Below are 22,832 nucleotides of genomic sequence, written 5' to 3' on the forward strand. Positions count from 1 at the left end.
TTACTAGCCTTTACTTACGTAGCTACAAAGTACGTTTTTCAGAGTTTGTTCGTATGCGATACTTTACTAATGAGCCGAAAGCTCGATCATTGGTGTAAAAAATAGTAACAAGTCATTTTCGTTATATGTCTTTTTAAACTTATTTGCCAAGTTTACAAATCTTGTGCACCGCTCTGTGTTCTATGCATACAGAACACATCTGTATAACGTAATGGAGCGTACCCTTTTTAGGTGAAGTAGCTGGTAATCATCGAAGTCTCTCTTCTCAAAAGCAGTAAACTTTAGCTTGCAGTATATATTCGTGAACGATAGTAATTAAATATGTCCGACCTCAGGAAGTAAGTAATTTTTGTTAATATGAAAAAGCAAAGGTTAACGTTTGTCACCAATTAGAATTATCGGTCTTTCTTCGGTATGCATCGCTCAATGACTCCTACTCGAGCTAGACATCAATTCCATTTTAAACGAGTCTAACTTATATTATTAAGGTCCTGGCAGTAGGATTTATGCTGGTGATCCTGTCTTGTGCTTTATTCAAGAATTGGTATCCACTGCTAATTGGTATGATTTTGTCAACCGTTGAGAACTATTTCATTTACATTGCTTACGAATTACTAATGAATAGTCATTCCATTCATTTTAGCTCCTCTTCCTAATCTCCTTACGAAAAAATACTCGACAAGCCATGACTTTTTACAAGAGGAAGACAGGTATGGAAATATAATAATGTTGGTTGTTCTGGGGAAATTATTTCAACCATAATTGTTATTTTTCATTATTATTTGTAAGGAGCTCTACTAACGTTTACTAAAGAAATCTTCTTGACTTTGGTCGATTTACATTCGGTGCAACCATCTGTACCGGGTTTGGTATGTATTTATAACTGAATGAGACCTTTATGCTAATTTATAATAGCTTTACCCATAGTATTTGTTAATGTCGGATTAATTGGTACTGCTGCTGCTACAATGAGTTGCGTTGGTGGATCTATTATATTTCTTGTTATTACTTTATATTCTCAAGCTTTTGTTCAACACGAAGAAGAATTTTAATATTTATTTACTTGATTATTAATTGCTCGTTTAATGCTTGTCTTTTCTCATACTTTGCTCTCCCCTTAGTATTTCTTAGTGTCTGAAGAGTTATAAGGATTCGTGTTAATATTAACAGTTTTCTTGAATTTTTCAGATGTTCAATTTCACGGAGCATTGCTTTCAAGTCTTGATTCTTGAAGTATGTTAACGAAATATCTTACTCATTGGCTTTTGACTATAGTTAACCTGTTTCTCTCGTTTTTGGGTGCTTTTTACTATAAGAGAAATACTGGAATTTTTCAGTTTCTTGGAATTTTTATATTGATTAAATATCTAGTCATTGTCAAAATAGATATTACGTTACATATTTAAACTAGTAATTAGTAAGGCCGAAGTATCACGAAAAGTCACTTTTATGATAAAATTAAACTATAGAATGTATTCGTCTATATGAATTCTGGACCTTAATAGTTTTCTATATGAGTAATTTAAAATAAGATTGTACCTTTCTCTGATTAGGCGACATTTAGAACTTATCCTCTCTAGCTACGTGCTTCTGAAGATTGTTCAATATCGACCTAAATACAAAGCAATTAATGAGTCAGTTTATAAATTAAATCAATTAGAAGGTGAATATTACTTGTTGAGTGAAAATAGTGGGTATTCAATCAAGAAATTGAGCACCGCAAAGCTTCATATTAAGATTCTCTACATGAGGCCAGTCGCTTCTTGAGCCAAAGGTCCTTCAGTTTTCCAAACTTCACAATTTTTGAAGTCTTTACTAACAAGGTTTATCTAGAAGAAAAATACACCTGTTTCAAAGTCATACTAAGAACAGGAATAATAAATTTAACTAATCATTAGGGTCTAGTGTCATTTCTCCAACATTTCGGTTTTATTGTAAACGTGGAGTTTCATTAGATTGCTTTGAAATTACTCGACCTTTATTCTGCATCGATAAATTAGAACGTAGTGTATATACTTGGCATACTATCTCGATTTACTATTCTTACTTTCTTAGAGCGTGCATTTTTAATAGAAGAAAAGAATAACTGAAGATGAAAGTAGGTCGTTTTTTAGTCATAATTGCTTTTTGTTTTTATGTTCTTTATCTCGAGAAAATTATTCATACAAGGCCACATAAAAAGTGCGATTGGCGGTCTTGGGAGCAATGGGAGAGTACTGGGAATCCAGTAAGGATTGCATTGGTTGCGGATCCTCAATTAGTTGACGATTTGACTTATGATTATCCTCGACCTTTAATTGGAATCGTTAAATGGATTTCCGACCAGTTTCTTCGTCGGCATTGGCGTTATCTTCATAAATCACTGAAGCCAGATATTACTTTCATAATGGGCGATTTGATGGACACAGGTAGAGAATTCGCAACTGAAGAATTTAAAAAAGATTATTTCAGAATGATGAACGTCCTTGACCCAAAATTCACCAATAAATTGGAAATCTACCCTGGCAATCATGATATTGGATTTGGTAATCACGCTATTGTTAAGGATATTCAAAGATTTGAATCTCTTTTTGGTCCAACATCTCGATCAATAGACGTTGGCAATCATACACTGGTTATTGTAGATGGAATTCGTTTATCAAACAACGTCAATCCCCAAGTTTATCAACCGGCTAGAGACTTCTTAAAAAGCTTTGAAACAAATAAGGACAACTCGAGACCTAGGATCCTTCTATCTCACGTTCCTTTGTTTCGCCCTGCCATCAATTCTTGCGGGGAGCTTCGTGAAAAAGATGATGTTATCAAATATGGTTTGGGATATCAGTATCAAAACTTGCTTTTGCCAGAACTTTCCGAGTCTATTTTAAAAGCTGTTGAACCAATTGCCGCATTTGCTGGAGACGATCACGATTATTGCGAAGTTGTGCATAATTACCAGGTGGATACTCGAGAAGCAGCCACCACGGAATATAATGTGAAGGCATTTTCTATGACCAGCGGCATACTATATCCGGGATATCAACTTCTCTCATTGAACTATCCTTATGACAACCCTAAAGCCGATCAAAAAAGTTCTTATCAGACAAAGTTATGCATTCTTCCTAACCAAATTCAAATTTATGTTTGGTATGGTGCTTCTATATCCATCTTTTTTGCTCTTATATTATTGAGGACTGCTATCTTTTTTTTTGGAACTGACCGTTATAGCCTCCCACTTTACAAAACTCATGCACGCCGATTTTCATTGTCAACAACAATTCATTTGTTTAAAAAAATTGTGCGCATAACCCTTTCTACATTCATCTCATATACATGGATACCGTTTCTTTTATTCATCTTCCTTAACATCTTCATTATCTGATCTATAAATAATATTTAAGATTAAATAAAAAAAATTAATTAATGATGGCAAGGCACAATCGTAATCAATCTTTTAATTTAGGACTTTTTATATGCCCTTATGGCTCATAAATAACTAGTAAAGTCCGAAAAATTCGTGCCATTTTGAAGCTTGGTCTTTGTTTGCTCGTCGAGATTGTAGTCTTCTGGTAAAACTGAAGCTTGAAATTTTTCGCGTAATCTTTTTAACTGTCGTAATCTTTCAGCCCATATATGAACATAATCACCAGCACTGCGATGATATATATGTGAAAAAACGGCAGCGTTCAGAGTTACATCACGAACAATTGCCGGTAATGCATCGCTTGAAACAATTTTGTAACGACGGAATAAGCTAAAGTCAATATCATATTTGGTCAACGCTTTAACTTTATAAAATTTAATTTGACGCCCTGTTCTTCTGATAGATTCGGATTCAGGGGTAATAACAATGTTCACAAAGTTGAACTGACTAGGAATTGTATCAAAGTCGTACTCTAAACCAGATTCGTTGAATATAATAGTAACAAAGTCATTTCCAATATGACGCTTCTTTAATGTGCACCCAGGGTCATGTTCTATATTAGTTGGCATCATTGTAGTGCAATGGAACACCATTTGGGTAACTTTATCTTTCCAACAATACGCAAACGCACCGTCTATATCATTTTCCCTATCTAAACCACCAGCGAAAACTTTTTGATCTGTTTTTAATTCGAATAATGTGCCCAGACCGTTAAGAAAAGTAAGGAAATCTTCAGAAGGATTTGTATTTGCCAATATGTCTGCTTCTCGACGCTGTTGGTACCCAACGTACACAAGACCAGCCTTCAGTGATTCAATTACAGGAATACGGTCAAAAACACTTATAGCCCTACGCACAGAATCATCATTAGAGGGAAGCAGAAGAGGCTGATTGTATAAAGAAATACCATGTGGATCCAAGAAATGAGAGACAAAGCTGCTAGGAGTACACAAAAGCCCCCTCGTAAGAGCCTTTGAACTTGTGAGATTTTCCTCCCATAAAAACTTTTGCAGACTTGCTTCATTTCGAAAAGTATACTGCGTAGTACCTGTCGGGCGACGAATGACAGCTTCTAAGAATCCAGAGTTTACCGACACGTTTATCGTAAAGAGTGAATTACCACGAATCCAAGTTTCACTTTCCACGTCTGAGTCAACAAAAGTAGATGTTTGGTTATTGATGTCGGAATTAGAATAGCAAAATTGTTGCATCATGTCATATTGAACAAGACATAAATCTTCCAATGGTTTACCTTCAGAAGCAAGCTTCAGTCCACGCAATATCCAAGGTACGAATTTTTTACGCTCAGTTAATCTTAACGAAAGAAACCATATTTGTAACACGCTATAGGCTAGAGCTAGAACGTATGATGAGTAAGAGTTTTTTAATATGCTCTCCGTATCATTTGAATCTTTCGACTCCTTAGTGAAATCTCTGTGCTGAATGTATTTCAAAGCAATTGCAAAAATTTGTCTATAGTCAGCATCCGTAAAGTTTGCAATAAGATCAGGTAATCTTGCTAAACTGCATAAAAATTCTAAAATGTGAACGCTCAAATCAGGTTTGGTGATTAACCTTGACAAAGTGACTAAAATTGCAGGTAACTGCTTTCGAATTGAAACGGGTAATTCATAACAGCATAACATAAGTGAATGAATAGAAACATGACATGCTTCGTTCCATTTTTGCAACCCTGCAAAAAAAACGCTGACTAATTCATCTTCCTGAGCCCTGCTGAATTGATCATGATAAACAAAAAGCATTTGTACGTTTTGCAAGATTGGTATCATGATGTTGGCCTTACGAATATTAGAAGGAATTTCAGCAGATATAGAAACTCTTTCAAAAACGATATCACACATAAAATCAAGTAAATTATAGATTTCTTCTAATGCGCCGATAAACATACTCCTATTACTTATTTGATCAGCAAGGTGGGTAATCATGAACATAAGGATAGTCCAGTTAGACTCTGTAGCCATGGATTTTCGATAAAACCTTAACAAGGAAGACGTTGGGAACGTTACAAAGTCCTTGCCATATTCTGTAGAATGATTTGAAATTTTAATCAAATCGTTTTCTTTTCGTTCCCAAATATGCTTTTCTACTGTTGCTGAGTTAACAAAAGAATCAGAAATGGGATAAACTGCAGGAATCAGTTCTGAATCAACGTTTAAGACTTTGAAGGGTTCATTCAAATCTATATTCTCACATATATAAATAGACGTCCCATTTGCTCGAAATCGAAGAAAGAATTGTAAACACAACATTCGAGAAACAAAAGGGAAAGATGGAGTCTCCAAGATTTCTAACATTTTAGCCAGTGTTTCTTGAATAGGCACAGCATCCCTTAAGTCATAATAATAATAAAAAAGACGAATTAATGTACTCGTGGCAAGTCTGCGAACAGTAACAGAGCTCGTGTCGGAAATTAGCTGTTGAAAAATATGATCGATACAATCCTTAAGTCCCGGGTTTTGAAAATTGACAGACAAGAAAAACAACATATTATATACAGGAGAAACAACACAATCATCAGATTCCTTAGAAAAGCTTTCAATTACTGGAAAAAGGAATTTCGAACACAAAATGGGGGCCGAATTTTCATCAGCAACAGAGCAAGCATCTTCCACAAGCTTAAATAAAAGAGCTCGATCTTCAAGATCAAATGTTTTGCATTGGTAAATACCAAGTAAAAATTCAAGGTTGAATACCCAATATTGATTGCAAGGAAATATAAGATTGTAAGTCTCAAAAAGACGTAAAAGTTTTTTTCGAATTTTCGGCTTTAACACTGGAAGAACATCCTTCAAAAAGAATACCAGCTTAACCTGAAATTGTTGCAGCAGTGGAATCAAGGCTTCGAAATCCAAAAAATCCAAAACACGATCATATATATTAGCAAATGCTGCAGTCTTCGAAAATGCTTCCTTCGATGTACTAGCTTTCAAAGGTAGATATTGTGAACAATACATTAAAATATTAAGAATCCGATGCCAATCCAAAAAATTAAGGCGATTTAATATAGAAGGTGTACGTAAAAAAAGATACACAGTACCAAGGATCTCAAAATCAACATTCTCATTAAATCCTAATGGAAACTCAGTAAATTCAATACTTGAACTTAAAGTTATAGAAGCTATTGCATCATTTTTCACTTCTTGCAGCATGAGAAAACGCATTAAACGCACAGCGCCCCGTACAGCATTAACATTCGAGCGATTGTATTGAAGTATATTAAATACGTTTTCAAAAGCCAGATTTGACACGGGACTACTAATAAGATTAAATATAACAGATTGTGCAAGTTTCGAATATGAGTAGGTGCTGATGTATGTGCTACACAAAATAAGAACAGTATCATACAGTGAAGCTTTTGGAATAACCGAGTAGCGAATCATGGAATCAAAAAACATCAGAACCTCAGTAACCACATCTTCTAAGCGAGCGTGATTACATATTTGTACCACGGAATTAACAAGCTGTAGCATTTGAGGTTCAGGCACTAGGAACCACTGAAATTTTACTAAGTTGGTAGAAAACTTAAAAAGGCTTTTAAAAAAAAGCAAATGTACGAGCTTTGAATCTGCGTCTTTGCCTTGCAATTCAGTTGCTTGAGATTGCCATTGAAGATACTGGTTAAACCATGCACTCAACAAAGGACCAACCCTATTCTCAATACCGGAGATTTTGTGCCCTTCATCCGTTAAAACACTCAAACTCTTAAGCCGAAGCTGTAATTCAGCAATATCTTGAAAAGGATCTTTCTCAATAGTTTGAAAAAAAGTGTGGCGCTCTATAATCGAGAGATGCTTTTGTGTAGAAACATATCTCATCATAAGATTGTATACAAGCTCCCGAAAAGCAGCATTATCGTTTTTGGTGGAGATAAAATCCTGAATATTTTGCCATACTTGAATGATAGAAGTCGATGAATATATATAGTATTTTAAGCCATGGTAAATACTCCTTACAATCTGATGCCTTTTTTTAAAAGGAAGGTTAGCATCAAAATATGATAGAATGTCTGTATCTTTGATAGCAGGCTCACTAGAAAGATCCAAAAGTGATTTATTGTTCATCTATGTGGCCTTTATTTTTCAACGTCAATAAATTAGGACCTTCAGCAGAATAACCACATAAAGCAAATCTGAACTCTTAACTTAATGGAATATTCAAGATCATAAACTATGAGCATGGAAGTTGATTTCAAGTATTAGCTACACTGGTAGGGGTGGGGAGGAGAGCTGACAGGCTGCTATGAATTAGGGGAAGCATTACCTTATCTAAGAGGAATAGGTTGAAACGACATTAAAACTAATAAATAGAAACTTAGTATTCGACATTCAAAATTCAAAAAATATATGAAGTTATTTAACCGTAAAAACCAATTGCTAAGTAGCTAGGTCGCGCAAACATATACATAACTTGAAGGGTCTATTAAATATATACAAAAGTTGGGATTTAATAGTTAATGAAATACTATGGATAAAATCAGAGTTTCGGTTGTCGGGGATTGTATGGAAGTATCAAAAATTAAAAAAAGGGAATTGAAATGATTCAAGAATTAGCAAAAACATCTGGTCGGCTTGACTTGATAGAAAAATTCCGACCAAAATAAGCCGCAAGTTTGAAGGGTTACAAAATCGGTTATGAATTTTTATAAAATAAAGGAAAAAAGACTTGCCAAGAAGCGAGTCTCACAATGGTCAATGGGCATTATTGGCAAATGAAGAATTAAAAAATTAAGTAGGTTTCGGACATTGTCATTCAATGCTATAAATGAAACATCGCTAGTTCTTACAGATCCTCATAAGACCAAATTCTTGCTCGTAAGTCACCACTACCAGTAGCAAAGCAATGGCCATTCGGGCTAACAGCAACCGATATTACTGAGTTATTGTGTCCCTGGAGAGTTAACTGAGAATGAGGAGAATCGGGGGACCAAAATTGGATGGTTCGGTCTTTCGAGCCGCTAATAATCCATTTTCCATCCGGAGAGACAGTGACACTTAGAATAAAATCTTTATGTCCAGTAAAAGTTTGCTTGCAAATACCGCCTTCCTTATACATGCTGGGTGCAACGTTGGAGACGCATTGCAACTCCCATAACTTAATTGTGTTATCCAAACTTCCACTAACCAGGTATTTTCCGTCAGGAGAGAAGGCAACGCTGTAAACACTCTCTTCATGACCATGAAGCTGCTCTACTAAAGTTCCGGACGATGTCCAAATCCTAATTACCTTATCTAAAGAACCTGCAGCAATAAATTGACCGTCGGGAGAAAACATTACTGTAGTAACACCATCATCGGTATGCAAAATTAGTTTTTGCTCGCCAGCTTCAACATCCCAAAGACAAACAGTTCTATCTCCACTACCAGAAACCAATGTTTTTCCATCTTTGCTAAAATCAAGGGAATAAATTTCTTGCTCATGCCCAGTCAGTAGACGATAAACACGTTTTTGAGCGATGTCCCATATTCTGATTTGTTGATCTTCGACACCAGTAGCAAGGTATTTACCATCAGGACTAAATGCTACACTGCGAACATATAAATCACCTTCACGCTTCGAAGATTCCTCCTGCAGAAGCGTAATTAATTTACCGGTCTCCACATTAAAAACCATAGCTGCTCTGTTACAACCCGTAGCCAAAAATTTTCCATCGGCACTAAACCTTACATAACAAATAACGCTTGTGTGTTCCAGTGTATGAAGTAGTTGAACAGAGATCGGGGGTTCTTTGTTAGGTACATTGCTAGTGACAGTCCAATCTTTCTCCTCTCTATTAGGCACATTGGATGTCGGAATAATTTCAGCAGGATAAGGAGGATTACCTGAGACTTTTCCGTTTACAACCAAAGGAGCAGCGATAGGTGTGACGGAAGAATTAGCTGAGTCAGATGGAGGTGGAGGATGTCCGAGCGGTAAATTGGAAGGAAATGCTGTGAATGGTAAGTAAGAAAATCCAAATTAAAACGAGGAAGCAAAATAGTTTCGGCAATAGTATTTTGTTTTACAAAAAATGAACAAAAGCCGCAAGGAATTCAAACGAATTAATGACAGCATTAAAAAATTGTCTGGGAACATACGGTGTACAACATACCAGATGCAAACAATAAAGTGAAAGACAAAAAGTATCTATAAACTTGATCAAGTCAAAAAACAAATGCTGTTGCCAAAAGCTACAATGCAAGCTTGAACTTACTTCGCATAGCAGATCCAGCCATGGTTGCACCCACAGCAGGGCGTACATGAGGACTGGAATAATATTGTGAACCAAGATCTACGTTCGAGGTCTGAATAGGAGCTAAAACAGTACCATCTGAATCAATGGCAGGTGATCGAAGATTTTTAGGAGTTCCTCCAGAAGAACCGTTATTAAGTATCAAAGGTTTCGAGGAGTTGTCCGAGTTAAAAGGGCCCGCATTTCCATATTTTCCAAAAGAAACGCTATTGCGCCCGTGTTTAGTTTTCGAAGACTGTGGGACGACGCCAGAAGCAATTTCTTTGCGTCTAGCTTCCAGTTGAGCTTTTAAGGAGGTGATTTCTTCTTCGTAACTAGAGAGAGTTAGTAACAAGAAAGATAGCTTTCGAGAAAATATAATATAAAATTGAGAATAAATGTTCACATAGCAGAAGGCATGCTGGTGCTGACAAAAGTGTGAAAAGGACAGAGAATCTTCGAACAGTGATAAACATCCAAATACTGAGTAAAAAACGAAATACCCTTCATCGGAGTAAAAATATGAAAAGATTACTTAATAGAATTTACTCCCATCAAAGGAGCCACCATTATTTAGCATCTTTAAAGATTTATCGTCAACGACCGTAAATTGTATAAATATTTAGAGAGGAATCGCTTTTGTAAGACTCTACAACACTCACAATAATTGCATAACCTTGTACTAATATAACAAACCTTCTCGCCAAGCGTGTATTAGGAAAATTGACATACCGATCCTTCACTTTAGACTGCTGCATCTCCAAATCCATAACGGTTTGTTTCATGAGCGCCATTTCATTAATTTGTGCAGATATCATTGCTAATTTAAGAAGTGTTAGATTTGTACCGCAAATTTGTCAGCAAATTCTTGTATAAGATACCTTTATATTCAAAATCATCCTTTTGAGCTTCAACGGTTTTAGTTTTTTGACAAATATCTTCAAATTCCTTTTTAACCGCTTCTAAAAGCTCATTTACACGTGATGATACATTGGACGTCGCCATAAATTGAAACTTGAAGATGGTAAAAGTGAATTGGCGGACAGTAATCATGAATGATGTTGTTTGAGAAATAACGAGAAATAACATTCGTTAATTTCGGTAAAACCTTCTCGGCTTCGAAGCTAAAGTAAGCAAACTATGTTGAGATTAACATGTCAGGAAAGACAATTTCACTTATGCTTAGCGAGACAATATTGTTGAATTAGTAATTTGGCTGTTCATTCAACTTGCCGCAGTTGGAAAATGTAAAATCATTAATTTGTGATGAAACCTCGTAAAACATATTTTTTAACGTTAATCGATTGAAACCCTTTTTGAATTAGTTCGTGAAATATCTTAACTCTAAAACCTTGAAAATCTTTAGATAGAAGATCCTTTTTTTTTTTTTTTGGGAAGAATATGAAGCGTTTTGATACAATTGGTAATAAAACATTATTTGGTATTGGTTTTTATTGGAAGTTTAGTTTTACAAAAGTGTAGATGTCATAATCCTAATATGAATTCTTAAAGTCAATCAAGAAAACTATTTTATGGGTATTTTGAAACAAACTTACTTTAAGGATGAATTCCATAGAAGTTAACGTAATTTAATTTCATCTTGATAGTGAATAACTTTGAAAACACTATATGCTATTTCCAGAAACTAGTCTCGAATTTTCATACGCCATAGACGGCCTGCTCCTCAGCCCATTGACTTAATTTACTATGATACACTTCCTAGATTTATTGAAAGGGTTTGTTTGCTTGGCATAAATATTCATTTAGTATGCTACTCGCAAAAACTTCAATTTTAAAGCCGCTTTGAAGAATAAGTTATTGCTGGTGGAAAAAGCTATCCTAGAGCATCTGAAAACTACCACTAACATGAACAGAATGTAAAGCAAATAGTACAAAAACAGATATTGAGCTGTGCAGTAAACACATAAAAAAAACATTACTTGAATGGAATGTTTTTACTTATATATGGCACATATAACAAGAGTTGGATAAAAGGATTAATACATAACGTTAAGACATTTAAAAAAAAAAAAGAAAAAAAACCTCACAAAACTTAATATTCGTAAGAATTTTTTTGTAATCATGACAAGGAGCCGCGTTCTTTTGAAAGTGGTTCAGTAAAAAGCATCGTTTGGTTGTTAATGGGATAAGGATTCGTACGTGCCGAAATTCGATTGTGATTTCCATTTAATGAAGAATAATGACAGAATCGATTTCCCGAAGTACGCATTGGTAAAGAAGCAGATGAAGGTATGATAGGAACAGATCCTCGACGCATATTCGAGAGTGGAGGAATTGGAACCTTGGGTAAACGACCACCAGAAGCGTGGTTTTCAGCAGCTAAAGGATTTTTACCTTTCGCAGTGGCGGCATAGTGGTCATAATGACCTCCATGCGGAGTCGACATAGCGGAATAAGCGCTTGACTGAATGGCATTGCCCATACTCTCCATTGACACGGCCTGTTGAGCATAAAGCGGGTTTTGAGAGGCCAGTTCTGAGTTTGAATTAGTTACATGATAACCCATATTCTGGTTCCAAGAGGTGGATAAGTTTTTTGGGATAGAATTGGAAATAAAAGAGTAATTTTCATTGACATCGGGTTGCGTGTCAGACGTTAAAAATTGTTTGGAAGCAGCAAGAGACATGTTATAGGAAGATTGGTCAATTGAATCAGTGTTAGAAGACGGCTGTTTTGGCTGCAAATACTGTGATTTTTGGTCGACATAAGGACCTTCTCCGTAATCGAACAGAGCTTGAGATGGTGATGTGAATTGAATTAAATTCAAATTAACAAATGAATTATTAGCATTGGGATTCACAGGGTTAAAGGCTAATCCGGATGGATTATAAACATCATTCATATACTGTGGAAGAGTCTGTAAAAAGTTTGGGTAGGAATGACGAGCAGCCATCTTTATCGGAGGCTGCTCAATATTTTCATTTAAGGCATTGTTTGAAATTGACTGCAAAGCCGAAAATTGCTGCTGTTGTTGAAAAGATGAAAGATTAGACTGATTCCTAGATATTGCAGAAGAGAGAGAAGAGGACTCTACACCAGAAATCGGAGAGGTAGAAAGAGTAAGACCCTGAAAATGGTAAGGATCAATCTCAGCAGTGGAGGAAGAGAAGAAAGGGTTATAAGGAAAAGACGGAAGAGTTCGCTTTTCTAGCGTACTCAATTGAGAAATCTTTTCAGATTCCGCAGCCTCAACCAAAGGAGGAATACGGAAGCTTTTGTACTCTAATAGATCTTTTGAAATGGTTAACTGTTGAAACAAATTGAACGAGCTGGGCGTTTGAAGTTTCCCATTGAGCACGTCTTCTGGGGTATAATAAGATATGAGATGGTGAAGCCGACCATCAATCATTAAAGAGATAGTTTTTTTAATCAGGCCACTCTTTTTAAAACCGTAAGAGTCGGTGAGTGAGCCCACCAAGGCTCTTTCGGTATCATGGAGATAGGAAAGGGAAGAGGAGGAACAGTAATGGATGGATGAAGTGGAAGAAATGGATTCACGCCTGGTCTGAGGGGCCCTGGGATTTATGGGCGCGGAAGAAGTGGAAGCATTGGAAACATTGGTGGTGGATGGAGATGAGGACGGGGGAGACTTGGGGACAAAGGGGGTACCAGTCGGTTTGGAGGAAACAAGGGGCAACGAAGAAAAGGAAGACGGGAACGCAGCACTTGTGGTGGGACTAGTAGGGGAAAGCACATATTCATTTTTAACAGCGGCAAATTCGGATTTGATGTCATTGGAGCCAGGGGAGGAAGGATTCTGCTGAGAAGAGGCAGAAAAAGAAGAACCTGGAAAAAGGTTGTCACTAAGCGAAGGAGCAGACGGAGAACTAATATTGACGTGGGAAGCAACGTCAACGTCGACAGGAACAGAAACGGTAAAAGCGGAAACCTCCTCTTCGTCGCTGTCGGAGCGAGACTTTGAGCTTCGCTTACGATCGGAAACGGAATTCTTCTTGCAAAGTTGCCTGTACACTAAAAAGTTGCCAATGACCCTGGAAGGAGACCAGGCGATACCATCGGTCCAGCGTTTTATACCGGACTGAACCTCATCAAAGACAAACACACTTCCCGAACGAATGAGACGTTCGCGCTCACGATCTTGGGGACGACGGTCGACAAAGTGTGTATAGTTTTGACGACAAGCCTCAAAGAGCAAGAGTGCATCGACAGTAGTGCCAATGAAACCGACAAATGTCGGTTGAAGATTGCCAGGTTCGGTCATGAAAAAGGAAAGAAACGAGGCAAAAGAAAAAGAAATGTATAATATGGAATAAGTGAGAAGCAATGGATGCCAAAGAAAAGAAAGAAAATAAAAACGAACAATTACTAGATCTTAAATGGCAAGGCAATGTTTCGATAAACAACCCAAAAAGAAAAAAAAATGAAAAACAATAACAACAACAACAGAAAGGGGGTAAGAAAAACTCAAGAAACAGAAAGGAAGACGCTTGAGAGTAGAAGAAAAAACAAAAGGGAAAAATGTCGTAAGAGAAACAACAAAGAAATATGAAATGTACAGTAGAAAGTGAGAGATCAATCAATCCACTAGGCGACACAAAATCGTACCAGAAAAAATCGATCAATCAATCAATCAATGGATGTTAAAGTATTGATTGGATTGCAAGAGAGCGAAAGTCGAGTTCGAGTCAGTCAGTCAATCCCACACACACAAACACTTACACACAGATAGACAGGCGAGCAGATGGATGAGATGAAGTGAAAGCGGTAGACTAACTACACCAGACCAACAAATAGACAAATCAAACCGAGAAAAACAATTCAATAAACAGACAATGGCCCTTCAATTCAAAAAGCAAACCAATGTTCACCACCAACAACGAATTTTGGAGCTTTGTGGGGAGAAGCTTTTTGACCACCAAAAGCGCAAAGCGAAAAAAAGCGAAAGCCGTTAATGGGTCGCACTTTTTCAAGCAATTGCGGAACAGCACCAATCGGATGGCAATCAACTGATTTGAAAGAAAAGAAAGTTGGCTTGTAAGAGGCAAACAACTCGTCCTTTGTTGAAAGATGGCGAGTCTTGAGGAGATGGTTTAGAGAGAAAGTTTTTCACCCGCAGCAGGAAGCTAATACATAAGTGTGAATGCCAAGAACAAATATGCAAATGTGTACTCCTCATAGCATGAATTCGACTACATTGTAAGGGGTAGAAAACCGCACCCAGCAAGCAACGGAAAACGTCATGAAAAGAATCGATAGAAGGCGGTATATTCTTTCCTCCAGTGTGTATGCTGACGGGTTAGGTAGTGCTGAGAGGTTATTAGCGAGTTTCCGATTGTCAAGCATCAATAAGAAGCATTAACGGAGCCCGACCCGATCCGCCCAGGTTCTGGCCATGTTCGAAGAAAACGGGACATTCATCCCTAATAAGCGGGGAGGGCCACCCCATAAACAAGAAAATCGCTAAATGCCTAACAGATGGAACGATGACGCAATCTGCGTTATAGTGGAAAACAGGGCATTACAGAATAAGGATCAGCAAGAGGCCAGGCGGGAAAGGCAAGACAAGCAGGAAGACAACAAGGTACGAAAGACAAAAGGATTCTGGCGGCCGCTTATGACGAAAGGACAAAAAAAGGGGGGAAAGGCGAGGAAGAGAGAGGTAAGAGGATTTGAAGGAAATGTGGGGGAAGGGAAGGGAGCAGCACCAAAAATAAACAAAGAGAAAAGTAGCGCAAGCGAAATCCAGTGCGAACAGAAAACAACAAAGTCCAAATAAGGAAGAGAATGATCAAAAAAAAAAAAAAACCGCATTGACATAGATATTGACATTAACATTAACATCGACATCGGCATTTAATGAAATAAAATAAAATAAAAAAGTAGAGTGGAAAAAATAGCACAACATTTCCCTAGCAGACAAGAAAGGACAGGAAAAGACAAACAAACAAAAACAAAACAAAACCAAACGAAACTAAAACGGCAAAGCTTGAAAAAGTTGCCTAGACACAAAACGTAAATGTGCAAACAAGACCTACTCACGGAACTTCGCTCCTACAGAACAACAAGGTAGACAAAGATGAACGTAAACAAAGGAAAAGGTGCGCGGAGACGAGCAACGTGCCCTGTCCAAATCAACCATCGATGTAGCAACAGATTTGCAATTATCAGTGGACATCAATAATCATGAAATAAGAGAAAAAGATGAAAAAGAAAGAGAAGAGTAAAAAAAATTTAAAAATTTTTTTTTTTCGTTTTGGAAAATGAAAAAAATTCATTGCAAAAGTCAATGCTAACAGAAATTTTTCACGTACATCATTATGCAAAGAAACGCAATAAGAAGGCAAACTATTTAATGAAAAGAAGATACAATCACCTAAGAGAAATAGACAACTATCTAATGAAAAATGACAACCTGGTGAACAAAGACTTCTCCATCTCATCCAAACAACATACTCGAAAACATGCACTAAAACGAATACGAACCGATAGGGATCGAACGATATGGAAATAACCATCCAACCAAAGATCCTCATCTTTCTCATCCCTCTTTTCCCCTGACGGTGGGGTTGTTTGTTTGATGATGCACCTTTTTTTTGAGCCGCTATTACTATTAGGTGCAAACAACAACAACAACAACAATTTTTTGCAATTTGCAATTTCTTCGGCGTTTCCGGACTTTGGACAAAATTCTTTTCCCCAAGACTTGTTTCACCATGTTTAAAAAATGATGCTCTCTATTTTCGGTAGCATTCGGTCATATTGCAAACTCAATGCCTTTCCATATACTTTTATTAGACTAGCCCTTCGATCTAGCACCCATCCATCCACTACCACGTATTTCCTACCTAAATCTCAGACGATCGCATGACTCGTACGCAAACTTTCCTACTCTATGTTTGGATAATGCTTGACTGTGGGACTTTGAAAAATGTTACTTGTTCTCCAACAGTAAAGTCTCTCCAATCTTCCCCACCTTTTGACTTAACGCCTATTGCCTGTATGATACGTTACCCCGGGCCTCGATCTTCAGATAACCCTCAATGAAACGAAAGCAAGCGGGCGAACAAATAAATGAGAGGAGGTGGTCTTTGGGTGACACCAATCTTATCCATAGTGAAAAAAGCCGCGCCCAGTGTTTGGTTGGTATAGCATAGTATAGTATATTGTAAAATATAGTAGAGTACGGTACAGTCTAGTCTAGTGCAGTAGAGTCTAGTACAGTACAGCACAACACAACAAAGAAAAGCCACGTTGTTTGCATAGTGTAACGTGGCATGCAAATGCAGCATAACACGTTTTATGGAATTAGTCTTGTTCACGTGCGGGCTCGCGGCTTATCGGCGATGCGATGGGTATTTTGCATTTAAGCAAGCAATCCACGCTACACCACACAAAAGCCCAAGTAAGGAGAAGCAAGCTTTAGAGTGAAGGGCACTAAGCTAGCTAGGCTAATAGGAAGGAAAAGGTGGAAAGGGGTGGTAAGTGATGAAAACTTGAGCGATGAAATTATGAAGAAAAGACTGAAATAAAAATTGGATAAAATAGTAAAAAAAAAAACGGAATAAAATTTTGAACAATTTCATACATGAAATTAGGAGGAAATGAGGAATTATAGGGCTAGGCAAATGAAAATGAAAATCGAAACGCATCATACTATGGGGATGCTAGAGTGGATGAAAACACATCGATCCATGCAACTCTTGTATCAAGCTGGAATTGCAGTTTGTCATTGTATGACGCTTACGCTTACGCTTCCCTTTCCCATTCCACTCTAGCTTCTCCATTTTTTCACTGTGTAAGCCGTGCCTCCTTCCCTTCATCTCCATCCTTATGCATCTCTATTATCTTATGTATGTATGTATATGGGTTTGAAGCCTCCTCCTACACATTCAATAAATCTCCGACAACCTCACCGACAGCATTCCGATTTTCACCGACAATACTCCGATTCCTCTATAGACCACCGGCACAACTCCGAGACCATCTCCTTAAAAATTGTCTCCGGCAAAACTCCGTATCTCACCGAAAGTCCCGTAAAGCGCACTGGTAGTTTAGTTGCAAACACTCACTGCCCGTACAAAAAAAAATTCAATTCGTCTCTAGCTGATTGCTTTCGTTTCTTACTCGTCGTTTCATTCTAATTTCGTTTTTGGATCTTTAACGTTTGCATTTCTTCTATCCTTTTGTGCCTTGCTAAATCATTTTACGACTTTTTATATTTAGAAAATGGTCGTGAAAAAATCTAAACCAAAAAATGTATGCTCCTTCTTCCTTCACAATTTACGAACCATGTAAAAGGGGAGTTTCTTTTCTCTTCTTTAAATGTTTCTTTGTTTACTTTTACTGGTAAAATCGAACCCTTTTTTCTAACTTTTTCTTTTTGTAGCAAATTCGCGTGGAGGATTTGGACCTTCCCAAGCTAAACACTTCTAAAAATCCCCAAACTAAGATTCAGAAAAAGGGGAAGAAGAAGGGGAAAATATTTGCTGAAACTAAGGTAATTCATTCTCACATCCATGTTCTTTCATTATAGATGTTGAAAATGCTTCCATTTACTCAACAAGTAATATTCAAAAACATTAAACAACAAAAATCTCAAGTCAGTGTGGTAGATGTTACGATGATAAATATCTCTCTATATAAATCCTACAAATCTTGTTTATAAACTTTCAAGGCCCTGAACCCTATTCTTCCGCATTCGTTCCTCTTTACCACCAGATCCGACAAATAAGGTTTTAAGTGAACTTGCTGCGCTTTTTGAGTCATGTAATCTAATTTTTGATCTGATTTGGTTTGTTTGTTTTTTTACTTTTTGATTTTAATTGATGGGCATTCCTTCATCTATTTATTCATTTTCCACATTCATTGTTCATTAACTAATTGCTGTTACAGGATGACCTTCAAAATATTCTCAATCAAGTTACTTATGAGCTTGACGATAAAATAAAATCTAAACTTCAAGTGGCTGTAAGTATTTCCATGAATTATTTTGATTTCAAGTTTCAGTCAATTTACTAACTATTTACGTTAGCACGAGCGCGAAGCCGTCTTTTCTAAACAATCTGACAGAAAAATCAGCAATAACAAAGCTGATAAAAAGACGGGTCGGAAAAACGAAAAGAAATGAGTTATTCAATTGTTATAACGACACTTCCAAAGATCCTTTTTTTCGTATTGCCTTTCAATTATTAATTTTTCATTTTCTTTTGGGATATCGGGTTCATTCGGTTTTTCGATGCTGTTAATTATTCATTATACAGACTACTAAATAAGTACAACCAATAACATTAAACACATAAGCCATTGCGTTTCAAATTTAAAAATAAAAAATCCAAGTAGGGGAATGCAAAATTCTTTTGTAAAACATTGACAGAAAATTATGCAACATCATATCACTTTTTCATACATACATTTATACGTGCAAGTACATCCATTGGAAGAAGTGCTGTCATTAAAAGCCTGAAAGTAATGAAAAGATTCGGCGAATTATATATTCGCTTTCTTACAGGAAATGTCCTACAAAATACTAATATGGTAGCTCCATTTAAAGTCACGAATTGAAATTTTGAGGCAGACTTGAAATTCTTGGTAGTTATGAATCCATGTGAAAAGTGTTTTGAATAGGCCATATAGCCCAGTTTTCGCCAAGAATCCAAAATAATTACCGATTTTTAGTTTGTCTGTAATGAAATGCTTTTCTGGTAGGTGCAAATTCACCTAATTTATGCCCGATCATATCTTCTGTAATTTTTACATTGGCATATGATTTACCATTATGAACCATAAATTGAGCACTAGAATTTAGTTAGTTAACGTCCACACTTGCTAAATACGAGTATCATACCCAACCATTCTAGGTAAAATAGTTGCAGATCGCACAGCTGTTTTTATAGGAACGTTTCCTTTAATACATTGCTGAACGTTGACACCGAAATCGACCACGTTGGGTCCTATAATGTCAGAATAACAGGTTCTAAATTATTTTCAAAACAAGTATATTTATATTCATTTACCTTTCCAGACTGACCGAGCTCTGGCTACACTAGTCCAAAACATGAGGTGAAATGTTAGAAAGCTAGTTAATTGCTAATGCAGCAATCGTTAATAAATGTGAGGTAGCAACCTGGTGTTGTTACTTCCACTTCGTTTTAACCATTGAACGAGGTGGAGGTGCCAAGTCCTACTCTCCAACTACCACTAACAGCGAATATTTGCATTTCTCGTCTGCTAGATTCGTATTAATAACAGAGATGGAAGGCTCTGATTTTATTTTGGTAGTTGACTCTTCCGTAGAGGAACAGGTATGTCGCTAATGACTCGGCGATTTTTGGTAAAACTTTTTTCAACTAACGAAATTTCAAAAGGTGGAAGAATTGGCTATGTATTTGGATAATCTTGAGGCTAATACCGATAAAAATGTACTTGCTCTTTGCCGAGAATATTTGGCTTCTGAAAATGTTAAAGAAGTTCTTAATCTGTTTCTGACTCGCTTGCCATTGTTGGCACAAGCACCTGAGAAAGGTAATGCAAAATAGTTTTAGGCTAGGAAATTAAAGAATTATTTTAATAAGTGCTAAAGGGCATTTGTTATATTGTTAGTTCTGAAAGTATACTATGAGCTGATGTGTTTGGTTTGCAGCTTTCCAAGTTTTCGCTTATTTTCTCTTCCATGCTATTACTAACACGAAACAGAACTCGAGCCTATTTTAGCCGTCTTTATTAATCTTATCCAAGAATCTGCTGCTTTCGAAGATCATGTTTCTAAATTTTGCCAAGCCTTAGAGCAGATTGCCGATCAAAACAACAATCTCACTCCTGCCATACTCAGTGTCTTAAGCATTTTATTTAATACGGCCGTCAAAGAACGTCAACACGCACGTTTAAGCATTCTTACTAGTGTTGTTACTCTCACTACCCGTTATTCCTTGTTTAGCACTCTTGCACCTAATTTGAAATACTTCCCTGACTGGCTTAAAGAAGCTGGTGTCAGTGTATCGGACCATCGGGCATTTAATATTTTTGTTTCTAAAGCTATTCAATCATACGATGATGAGCAATCATTTGCTTTCCTTTTGGAAGCCGTAAAAATGGACAACTCAACTGCTGACGAGGCGGTTCGCGAATTAGTTCAACGCGCTGTTAACAGCCCTAAGTACTTTTTCTTTGATGATATTGTCACCCTTCCACCCGTTCAGCAGCTTGAACAAAGTACTTTACAGTTACTTGGTATTTTGTCCGGCGGGATGACCGACGATTATGTAAGTTGGGTTGCCGAAAACCATGCTCATTGCCAACACCAAAAATTTGATGAAGATGCAATTGCACGTAAGATGAAACTTTTAACTATTGCTTCATTAGCTACCCAGGCTCCCAATAATACATTATCCTATGGTGATGTAGCCAAGAGTTTGAAGATTGATGAAAATGAAGTAGAATTATGGATCATTGATGTTATTCGTGCTGGACTTGTTGAAGGCCGCATGTCTCAGTTGACTAAAACGTTATCCATTCACCGTAGCAGCTATCGTGTCTTTGGTAAGCACGAATGGGTTGCTTTACACGAAAAATTAGCTAAATGGGGTTCAAGTTTACGTTACATGCTACAAGTAATGGAGCAACCTTTATCTAGCTTTACTATAGCCTCTAGCAAAAAGGGAAATAGAGACGGATCCGCGGTCACAGCCTCTGAATAGTTCATTAGAAAAATAAAATAGGATTCTGATCATTAAGTTTCACCTGTATTAGAGTTACCTTCAATTACGTGGACTTTAGACTAAAGATTTTCTTATAAATTTTAGGTTGCAGTACACTAATAAATAGCAGACCAAAAGCGAAGAAGTTCAAAGCAGCAATCACTTTCTTTGTAATTATGGATGTATCCGTGCAAGACTCTTTTTAACCAAGAGACTTCCCTAATTATTTCTGTCGTCAACTTAAAGAATTTTTTGTACACTAACTAAAAAAGTAACCTACAACTGTTACGTAAAATTGAGATTTTAAAAAAGGAAAGAAGATTGACTCCTAATTTTGCAAAATGATTAGCTTTATTAAATCTTTTGTTTATATCTAACAAATCTGTCAACATTCGTTTTTCCTAACGCATAAATAACTTTGACTTAACATACATATATCAAGTGTTGCTTACCTGACGTTACTTAAAAAATTTTTGTACCATAGCTACTGGCAAATTTAAGAGTTTTCGACGACTTGATAGTATTTATATTAGAAATCTTTATATTTTCTTTTGAAATACAAAAGCGGCTGTAAATAAATTATTCAACTTCTTAAATACTTGAAAGCAAAAGAATGAAGCTACTAACAGGTACGAACTTCACAAGTCAGTTTATCTAATGAATAGCAAACTTCTTAAACTGTTCTAATAAAAAATGCACAAGCTCTCCTGAGGCATTCCCGTTGGATGTGGTTGATGCGAAATTGGCTATTCAACAATTAGAATTGAAACCGGAGTTCCTTATTGGAATTATGCCCAGAATCGATTGGAATGCTTTGTTAAAGACAACGAGACAGGTTTGTGCTCTTATAGTTGGATTGATGAAGAAATGATATGTTGTGTCGGATTAAAATTTTCATAATCCAATGTTGTTAAGCCAATCTAACCATAACTAGTTGGGTAATTATAGTTTACCTGATGAAAAGCCCGATCTTGTTGATGATTCCGATGAGGTGCTATTGAAATCTCTTCATAATGTTTTACTAGAGGTATGATTCTAAAAAGTTCAGCTGTGTTCTAACCTTAACTACTAGACTGAAATCACAGAGGGGAAAATGGTTTGCGGGAATTGTGGACATGTGTACCCCATATTTGAAGGAATTCCTAATATGCTGCTTTCCGAATCAGAAATTTAAGTTAGGTGCTTGGTGCCACTTTGAAAGAATTAGGTGTTTGAAAACTATTGCAAAAGCTGCTTTATCTTTATTTTTGGGACTGTGGATATTCGGGAAGAATCATATTCGCATTTGGTTTTGTTTTACTATTTTTGTCAAAATGAAATTGACATTATTTTTGATACTAAAGGAGTTGTGAATGAGGTTATATGAATACTTTTCAAAATTTGGTTTATATTGGAAATAGCAACTAGTTATAAATTAAATATCGAAGCAGTATGCTAAGGATATTAAACTATAATAGTATGCGTAATAACTGTATATAAAACTCATCACTTTGACATTCTTGAAAAATTGATGTACCTGAAAAAT

The 22,832-nt window shown here is 36.6% G+C and overlaps 9 protein-coding genes and 9 long non-coding RNA genes across 18 annotated transcripts; 10 read left to right on the top strand and 8 right to left on the bottom strand.

Moving 5' to 3' along the window:
- Nucleotides 1-2: 2 nt before the first annotated feature.
- On the bottom strand, nt 3-684 carry SPOM_SPNCRNA.2144. The gene has a single exon (NR_191512.1). It is a non-coding gene; the product is annotated as a non-coding RNA (long non-coding RNA).
- Nucleotides 268-1,411, top strand: vps55. Its single transcript, NM_001018307.4, has 6 exons — nt 268-338; nt 394-412; nt 489-561; nt 626-710; nt 814-869; nt 916-1,411. Exons 1-6 carry the CDS (start codon nt 322-324, stop codon nt 1,050-1,052), a joined length of 387 nt encoding a protein of 128 aa, NP_592907.2. The 5' UTR covers nt 268-321; the 3' UTR covers nt 1,053-1,411.
- On the bottom strand, nt 1,171-3,162 carry SPOM_SPNCRNA.2145. Its single transcript, NR_191513.1, has one exon. It is a non-coding gene; the product is annotated as a non-coding RNA (long non-coding RNA).
- SPOM_SPAC630.12 (lipid phosphatase) lies at nt 1,570-3,471 on the top strand. The gene has a single exon (NM_001018308.3). The coding sequence runs from the start codon at nt 2,093-2,095 to the stop codon at nt 3,359-3,361; it is 1,269 nt and encodes a 422-aa protein (NP_592908.1). The 5' UTR covers nt 1,570-2,092; the 3' UTR covers nt 3,362-3,471.
- tsc2 (Rheb GAP, tuberin Tsc2) lies at nt 3,312-7,652 on the bottom strand. The gene has a single exon (NM_001018309.3). The coding sequence runs from the start codon at nt 7,483-7,485 to the stop codon at nt 3,466-3,468; it is 4,020 nt and encodes a 1,339-aa protein (NP_592909.1). The 5' UTR covers nt 7,486-7,652; the 3' UTR covers nt 3,312-3,465.
- Nucleotides 3,837-6,495, top strand: SPOM_SPNCRNA.2146. Its single transcript, NR_191514.1, has one exon. It is a non-coding gene; the product is annotated as a non-coding RNA (long non-coding RNA).
- Nucleotides 6,613-7,726, top strand: SPOM_SPNCRNA.2147. Its single transcript, NR_191515.1, has one exon. It is a non-coding gene; the product is annotated as a non-coding RNA (long non-coding RNA).
- Nucleotides 7,727-7,836: 110 nt separating this feature from the next.
- On the bottom strand, nt 7,837-10,658 carry tup12 (transcriptional corepressor Tup12). The gene is made up of 4 exons (NM_001018310.3): nt 10,514-10,658; nt 10,365-10,452; nt 9,615-9,967; nt 7,837-9,351 (listed from the first exon to the last, which is right to left on the bottom strand). The coding sequence occupies exons 1-4, from the start codon at nt 10,635-10,637 to the stop codon at nt 8,204-8,206; spliced, it is 1,713 nt and encodes a 570-aa protein (NP_592910.3). The 5' UTR covers nt 10,638-10,658; the 3' UTR covers nt 7,837-8,203.
- Nucleotides 10,659-10,772: 114 nt separating this feature from the next.
- SPOM_SPNCRNA.2148 lies at nt 10,773-11,119 on the top strand. The gene has a single exon (NR_191516.1). It is a non-coding gene; the product is annotated as a non-coding RNA (long non-coding RNA).
- Nucleotides 11,120-11,226: 107 nt separating this feature from the next.
- On the top strand, nt 11,227-16,721 carry SPOM_SPNCRNA.2149. Its single transcript, NR_191517.1, has one exon. It is a non-coding gene; the product is annotated as a non-coding RNA (long non-coding RNA).
- On the bottom strand, nt 11,365-14,933 carry gti1 (gluconate transmembrane transporter inducer Gti1). The gene has a single exon (NM_001018311.3). It carries the CDS (start codon nt 13,873-13,875, stop codon nt 11,713-11,715), a length of 2,163 nt encoding a protein of 720 aa, NP_592911.1. The 5' UTR covers nt 13,876-14,933; the 3' UTR covers nt 11,365-11,712.
- A 956-nt stretch (nt 16,722-17,677) lies between the features above and the next one.
- On the top strand, nt 17,678-18,954 carry loc1 (pre-ribosomal protein Loc1). The gene is made up of 4 exons (NM_001018312.3): nt 17,678-17,870; nt 18,001-18,111; nt 18,507-18,581; nt 18,646-18,954. The coding sequence occupies exons 1-4, from the start codon at nt 17,841-17,843 to the stop codon at nt 18,739-18,741; spliced, it is 312 nt and encodes a 103-aa protein (NP_001018183.2). The 5' UTR covers nt 17,678-17,840; the 3' UTR covers nt 18,742-18,954.
- rsm19 (mitochondrial 37S ribosomal protein uS19m) lies at nt 18,407-19,691 on the bottom strand. Its single transcript, NM_001018313.4, has 3 exons — nt 19,628-19,691; nt 19,459-19,564; nt 18,407-19,408 (listed from the first exon to the last, which is right to left on the bottom strand). The coding sequence occupies exons 1-3, from the start codon at nt 19,668-19,670 to the stop codon at nt 19,276-19,278; spliced, it is 282 nt and encodes a 93-aa protein (NP_592912.2). The 5' UTR covers nt 19,671-19,691; the 3' UTR covers nt 18,407-19,275.
- SPOM_SPNCRNA.2150 lies at nt 19,302-19,721 on the top strand. The gene has a single exon (NR_191518.1). It is a non-coding gene; the product is annotated as a non-coding RNA (long non-coding RNA).
- Nucleotides 19,722-19,757: 36 nt separating this feature from the next.
- SPOM_SPNCRNA.2151 lies at nt 19,758-20,029 on the bottom strand. The gene has a single exon (NR_191519.1). It is a non-coding gene; the product is annotated as a non-coding RNA (long non-coding RNA).
- On the top strand, nt 19,804-21,377 carry tif313 (translation initiation factor eIF3m). Its single transcript, NM_001018314.3, has 3 exons — nt 19,804-19,915; nt 19,979-20,135; nt 20,307-21,377. The coding sequence occupies exons 1-3, from the start codon at nt 19,865-19,867 to the stop codon at nt 21,305-21,307; spliced, it is 1,209 nt and encodes a 402-aa protein (NP_592913.2). The 5' UTR covers nt 19,804-19,864; the 3' UTR covers nt 21,308-21,377.
- Nucleotides 21,378-21,770: 393 nt separating this feature from the next.
- On the top strand, nt 21,771-22,750 carry trm112 (methyltransferase complex regulatory subunit Trm112). The gene is made up of 4 exons (NM_001018315.3): nt 21,771-21,936; nt 21,973-22,142; nt 22,242-22,334; nt 22,380-22,750. The coding sequence occupies exons 1-4, from the start codon at nt 21,921-21,923 to the stop codon at nt 22,479-22,481; spliced, it is 381 nt and encodes a 126-aa protein (NP_592914.1). The 5' UTR covers nt 21,771-21,920; the 3' UTR covers nt 22,482-22,750.
- On the bottom strand, nt 21,873-22,698 carry SPOM_SPNCRNA.643. The gene has a single exon (NR_151007.1). It is a non-coding gene; the product is annotated as a non-coding RNA (long non-coding RNA).
- Nucleotides 22,751-22,832: the final 82 nt, after the last annotated feature.

This window comes from Schizosaccharomyces pombe (genome assembly GCF_000002945.2).
Source record: "Schizosaccharomyces pombe strain 972h- genome assembly, chromosome: I".
NCBI classification, from domain to species: domain Eukaryota; kingdom Fungi; phylum Ascomycota; class Schizosaccharomycetes; order Schizosaccharomycetales; family Schizosaccharomycetaceae; genus Schizosaccharomyces; species Schizosaccharomyces pombe.